Source organism: Chrysochloris asiatica, unplaced genomic scaffold (genome assembly GCF_000296735.1).
Source record: "Chrysochloris asiatica unplaced genomic scaffold, ChrAsi1.0 scaffold00044, whole genome shotgun sequence".
In the NCBI taxonomy this organism is placed as follows: Eukaryota; Metazoa; Chordata; class Mammalia; order Afrosoricida; family Chrysochloridae; genus Chrysochloris; species Chrysochloris asiatica.
In genome coordinates, this window is record NW_006408562.1 from 6,714,428 (window position 1) to 6,720,728 (window position 6,301).

The 6,301-nt window shown below is 47.9% G+C and overlaps 1 protein-coding gene and 1 pseudogene across 1 annotated transcript in view; both read left to right on the plus strand.

Annotated features, from left to right (window-relative positions):
* The window catches only part of LOC102838574, a 16,885-nt pseudogene extending 14,299 nt beyond the window's left edge, over positions 1 to 2,586 (plus strand).
* Positions 2,587 to 2,731: 145 nt separating this feature from the next.
* The window catches only part of LANCL2 (LanC lantibiotic synthetase component C-like 2 (bacterial)), an 88,096-nt gene continuing 84,526 nt past the window's right edge, over positions 2,732 to 6,301 (plus strand). The window contains exon 1 of the mRNA XM_006861916.1: positions 2,732 to 2,935. Coding sequence (XP_006861978.1) covers positions 2,732 to 2,935 — 204 coding nt within the window. The remainder of the gene's footprint in view (positions 2,936 to 6,301) is intronic.

A 6,301-nucleotide genomic window follows, 5' to 3' on the forward strand; every position in this document is an offset into this window, starting at 1 on the left:
TTCTGATATTCTCTGCTTTCAGCCAAGATCCATCGGACAACAGCAAAGATATCTCTCGTTCCCCGGCCTCTTCTGAATCCAGCGTGAACCTCTGGAAGTTCTCTGTCAATGTATGATTGTAGCCGTTTCTGTATTACCTTTAGCAAAACTTTACTCGCTTGAGATATCACTATGTCCCATAGTGACTCTGTATAGTGTTTCTGAGGAGTGGCTGGTGAGCTTGAACCACTGATCTTATGGTTCAAACCGACTTTGTATTCCACAGCATTAACCCACAGCGCCACCTAATGGTAAATTAAAATTAGTTCCTGACACAAAAAGTAGATGAACTTGGAGGACAGCATGTTGATTGATAGATGTCAATCACCAAAACAAAACAAAACAACCCAGGCTTCGTGTAGTAAAGTCAAGGATGGTGGACGTTTCTGATATTACTATAAACGAGGTAACTCAGGCACTGGAGAACAACATTGAGGGTTGTCTAGGGAAGTCACTGCCGGTGGGAGAGATAACTGCTAAAGCAGGTCAAGGACAGTGTTTAGTGGATGGTGGTGGTGGTTATGTGCCGTGGAGTCAGTTCCGACTCATAGCGACCCTGTAAAGGGTTTCCGAGGCTGTAAATCTTTATGGGAGCAGAACGCCTATATCTTTCTTCCGGGGAACAGCTGGTAGTTTCAAACTGCTGACCTTGTGGTTCACAGCCCGATTCCTAACCACTACGCTACCAGAGCTCCTTTGTTTAGTGGATAGTATTTCCTAAACAGGGCAGTTTTGAAAATTTGGGAGCACTGCAGAAACGTCTTTCACTGCAGGAGAAAAATACACTCAGGCAAAGAGAAGTGAAGCAGGGAGATGGTAGCCACAGGCTGTCTCCTTCTAAACAGGCCTCCTCTGATGTCTGTTCTGTGTCCTGAAACTCTGAGATTAGCAATGCTGTTGTTGTTGTGAAGTGCCGTCGAATCGTCTCCGACCCATAGCGACCCTGTATAGGGTTTCTGAGGAGCAGCTGGTGAGCTTGAACGGCTGACCTTGCAGTTCAAATGGCTTTGCAGTCTGGCGCATTAACCCACAGCGCCACACCAGACAATGCTGGCTGCCCCCTTTAAAAGCATTTTCTCCTATATCTTAGTTTCCCATAGTCATTTTTTTAGAACGGTGTTTTTCAAAAGTACAGTCTCCTGGAGTTGTAGGAGACAGTTAAGGTGGTAGTGGGAAAGCAGGGCTTCTCCACACTACCCCACCCTTAGAATTTATTGCTTCTTTTTCCTGTCCTCAGTTTTCGTTTTATTCTGTCACTTTTTACACGCTATTAATGTAGTCCATGCGTGGTGCCTGAGAAGTACTGTAATATTTGCCTTTCTCACCCTCTAGAATGAGAAACCAGAAGGCAGAAACTATTTGAACGGCTGTTTCTTCCCCATCTAATACCATTTGGCACTCAACGTTTGTTAAATTGAAGACAAATGCAATAAGGCATTTTCCCTCGAAAATAAATCATTACATGGATTTTTGTTCCAAAGAAAACAACATAGGGAATAAAGAGAACTCACAAAGACTGTGAAGTTAATCTTAACTGTGATTATGTAAATGCGGATTTATTTGCATGGGATTTTTTTTTGAGATATAGGGTTCTTGGGCAGTGTAGATTAATGTTGGAGTAGTCTCTCTGTAATCAGTTAAATATTAAATATGCTTGCACATTATTGCTTATTACCAAAGATGTCCATTCAATCAAAACAAAGGGACTGAAAATAAAACATAAAAATAAGAGAGAAAAAAAAGAAGACCTGTAGCTCCTCCTCCAGACCCCCCCTCCCAACAGTGATGAATAGGAGGGACTGTCTTCCCCACCTCCCCCCTTCCCTCGGGAGACTATCTTTGCAGTGCTTAAGGCGGCTCTGAAATTCTTTTCTTTACAAGATATACGTATTTCTTTATATCAAGCACAGAGCTGTTGCTATTCCTGAGTCTGGTGCACCAGAAGCCCAGGTCAGCTGCGGCCCAGCTTGTGGCGATGGAGAGTCTGGGGATGCGCTTTCTCAGGTCTGAAGAGCACACAGCTTGAGTGACAGCGGATTCGTCGCTACAGGTTCTCCTTCAGGACACGTCTTCCTTGCGGGCTTTTGGATTTTCCCTAGAAAATCGCCCAGGGGGCTCCGGCGCGGAGGAAGAAGAGGAGCCCAGCGCGGCGATCCCCGGGATCGTTCGGAGCCAGGAGAGGCTCCAGTCCTGCGGTGCGCGTCGCCGCCGACCGGCTCTGCGGCTCTCGGGCTGGGAGAGGACGGCGGCGATGGGGAAGAGCGTCCGTACCCGAAGGTGCGGCTGGGCGTGAGCCGCCGCCGCCGCCGCAGGAGCAGCTGTCGCCCTGGTGAGCCCGGCCCGAGCGCTCCCAGTGGAGCGAAGCCAACGCCGAACCCGGGCGCAGGCACCACGTGGAGAGCACTGGTTGCAGCCAGATGTGCAAGGCTCCCGCTGCACTGCCCGCCCCGAAAAGCGGCTCCTTTCCGCTCCCAGGCCCCGCTCCACTCTCCAGCTCGTGGACTCCGCCTTCCTAAAGGAAGTCCCGGCGCCCCCCGGCCAGCGTAGGGGGTCTTGGGAAGCAGCAGCAGGTGCGCCCGGGAGCCCGGGCTCCTACTGCGGAGCTCCAGTTAAACGCCTTGGCAGGAGATTTGTCCCTGCCCGCGCGCCGTGCCGCCCGGCCGCGATCTTGTGCAAAGAGCGCGAGGCGGAGATGGGCGAGACCATGTCAAAGAGACTGAAGTTGCACTTAGGCGGGGAGGCAGAAATGGAGGAGCGGGCGTTTACCAATCCCTTTCTGGACTATGAGGCTGCCGCCTCCGCGGCGCTAGCCGCCGGGGCAGCCGAGGAGACTGGCAGCAATCGACCGCAGCCCACTACGGAGGAGCTCGGCCTCCCTTTTCACAATGATGGGAAGGTGAGTGGGTGGCCCGAGTCAGTCTAGCCCTGGGCCGCGTTGGGTGGGGGGAGCGCTGGCGTTGGTAGCGTCCACCCGCCCCGCCCCCAACTGCGCGCTGACGTCGGTGGACGCGCTGTGGGAGTGGACGCTGCGCTGTTCACTGTAGTTGATTTGTTGTTGGTCTCTGGGCGAAGCTGGGCTTGTTAGCCACTTTCTGGTGTCTGTGAAATACCAACTTTCTTAGTTCAGTTATGGAACACTCTTATCTCCTGACTCTTGGGGGTTATTGTGGCGATTGGATATGTAGATTAATTTGCTATGGAACCTCTAGGGGCACATTTTCGGGGCACCTACTGACAACCTGTTTATACTTCATTCAGGTTAAGTCCATCCTCAGACCTGTCCGTTCTTACGATGTATGGCACAAGAACAAAAAAGCATTGCTAATAAGCAGTAGAGTCATTTGACTTGTGTTGTTGAAGCATTTTACCTAATGTTAAGTGCCGTCGAGCGCACACCCTTTAAATTTCTGTGCTTTCTAATATGTGGATTAATATGCCTGATTGCAAAGGCGAACCACAAGGTCAGAGGTTCAAGCTCACCAGTCATTCCTTGGAAACCCTATACAGGGTCGCTGTGGGTCCGAACCCGACTTTGTTGTTGTTGTTGTTAAGTGCCATCGAGTCGGTTCCGACCCGTAGCGACCCTGTACAGGGTTTCCGAGGCTGTAAATCTTTACGGGAGTAGAAAGCCTCATCTTTCTCCCGCGGAGCGGCTGGTAGTTTTGAACCGCTGACCTTAAGGTTCGCAGCCCAATTCGTAATCACTACGCTACCAGAGCTCCTGAACCCGACTTTAGGGCACTTAAATACAACAATACAATGTACGTAGCTTGGTTGTTCCGTTTCTTCTACTATATTTTGTGTCCTATAGTTGGAAGCTGGATGTCTAGACAAGCATGAATTGAGGTAGTGGTTAATGGAAACAAAGTCTTGAACATTGGCATAACTATTCCCGGAGTCCTGGTGTGGCTGGCGCTTTGGGATAATGTGCTGGACTCCCAGGTCAGTTTGAACCTCAAGGTTGCCCGTTCAAACCCACTAGTCTCCTCTTGGAAACCCTGTACAGGGTCGCTATGGGTCGGAACTGACTTGGCCGGCCCTTACAACGTTCTTGTTCTGGAGCTCTGGTGTGCACTGCAGGATAAGCGCTGGACTGCTAACTTCATTCAAGGTTGGCAGTTCAAACCCATCAGCTGCTCCATGGGAACCCTATACAAGGTCGCTGTCAGTCGGAACTGACTCAATGGCACCTAACAACAGCAATTTTTGTTCTAATGAGCCCTAGTTCTAGGCTTGTCTACTAACTGGAAAGTTGGTGGTTTGAACCCACTGTTCCTTCCGATGGAGCTTGTGTAACAATTTACAAGCTTGGAAACTCAATTCTGCTCTGTCTTATGGGGTAGCCATGAGACAGAATCCACTTCGTGGCCATGGTCTTGGTGCTCTAGGGTTTGCCATTTAGGCTGGCTTTCCCTCTACAACACCCCCACCGCATTTCCTTGTCCTGTGTCACCTCCCTGGCTCCCATGTGTTTTCTATTAAAAAAGGCACAAGTTTTGGGCTAACCTAAATAGAAGGTAGTTGTGAAAGAGACATTGATTGTAATATGGAATTTTAGGCAAGTGACTTAATTCTTTAAATCTCACTTTTCTTATAAATAATTAGGAATTGTTATCTACAGTTTTTAATCCACAGGGATGTTCATGATGAGTTAAAGTATATAAATTGTCTATCAAATTGCCTAATAGCAGTCAAGAAATCAAACGATGTATTGCATTAGGCAAATCTGCACAAGACCTCATTAAAGTGTTGAAGTGCAAAGATGTCAGCTTGAGGACTAAGGTGCCTCTTACCCACGCTATGGTATTTTCAGTTATCTCATATGCATGTGAAAGTTGGACAGTGAATAAAGAAGACAGTGAATAAGAGGAATTGATGCATTTGAGTTCTGGTGTTGGAGGAGAATATTGAAAGTGCCGTGGACTGCCGAAAGGACAAATAGATATGTGTTAGAAGAAGTACAGTCAAAGTGCTTCCTGGAAGCCAGGATGGGCAGACTTTGTCTCTCATACTCTAGACATACTGACCAGTTCCTAGAGAAGGATATCATGTTTGGTAAAGTGGAGGGTTAGAGAAAGAGAGGAAGACCCCCAGCGAGATGGATTGACATAGTGGCAGTAGCAATGGGGTCAGGCATAGCAATGATTGTTATGTTGGCATCTGATCGGGTAGTGTTTGGTTCTGTTGTATTAGGGTCCCTATGAGTCGATACCAACTCGATGGCACCTAACAACAACAACAAACTACCAAATGTAGGAGTCCTCCATAAATGTCAGCCTCTTTTTTCGTCTTTAAAATTGATCTCTTGTGGTTTAGAATTCATATGCCAATACTGATTTTTGTTTAGATTCCTTCCATTTTCACACACACGAGTCAAAAGTGTTACTACTGGGTCCCAGTTCATGCATACATAGGTTTATTCCAAGCAAAACCTATTTGAACCTGTCTCTGCAATCAGTGGGTGCTGTAGACAAGTTCTCTCGTAACACACTTGCCTTAGCATTGCTGTTTGTTATTGTTAAGTGCTGTTGAGTAGGTTCCAACTCCTAATGGCCCTGTATAGGATTTCCAAGGAGCAGCGGGTGGCTTTAAACTGTGAACCTCATGGTTAACAGTCCAGGGCGTATCCTATAGTGCCACACCCGGAGTCCTTAATAGTGTTGTTATGAAGTGGGGTTGTTATTAAGTTATTAGGGACACTGTATATGGTTTCCGAGGAGTGCTGGTGAGTTTGAATCACCAACCATGCTGTTCAAACTGAGCTGCTGGTTGGGTGCTTATCCTACAGTGCCACACCAGGAGTATTATTGTTGTGTTATTGTTATTGTTGTTAAGTGCCTTCGAGTCAGTTTCGACTCGTAGTGACCCTGTATATGGTTTCCGAGGAGTGCTGGTGAGTTTGAATCACCAGCCATGCTGTTCAAACTGAGCTGCTGGTTGGGTGCTTATCCTACAGTGCCACACCAGGAGTATTATTGTTATTGTTGTTAAGTGCCTTCGAGTCAGTTTCGACTCGCAGTGACCCTGTATAGGGTTTCCGAGGAGTGGCTGGTGAGCTTGATCTGCTGCCCTTGCGGTTCAAACCAAGCTTACAGTGGAGCACATTAACCCATAGTGCCTCACCAGGACTCCTCAGTATCATTAGTGTGCTTAAAACAACAACAAAAAGGAATCCCATCAAAACAGTAGCTTCTGAGGGCAACTGCTCAGCTGGGCCAGCTAAATTGAAGGTAGAGGTCAGCTCAGAAAGTTATGACTGTTT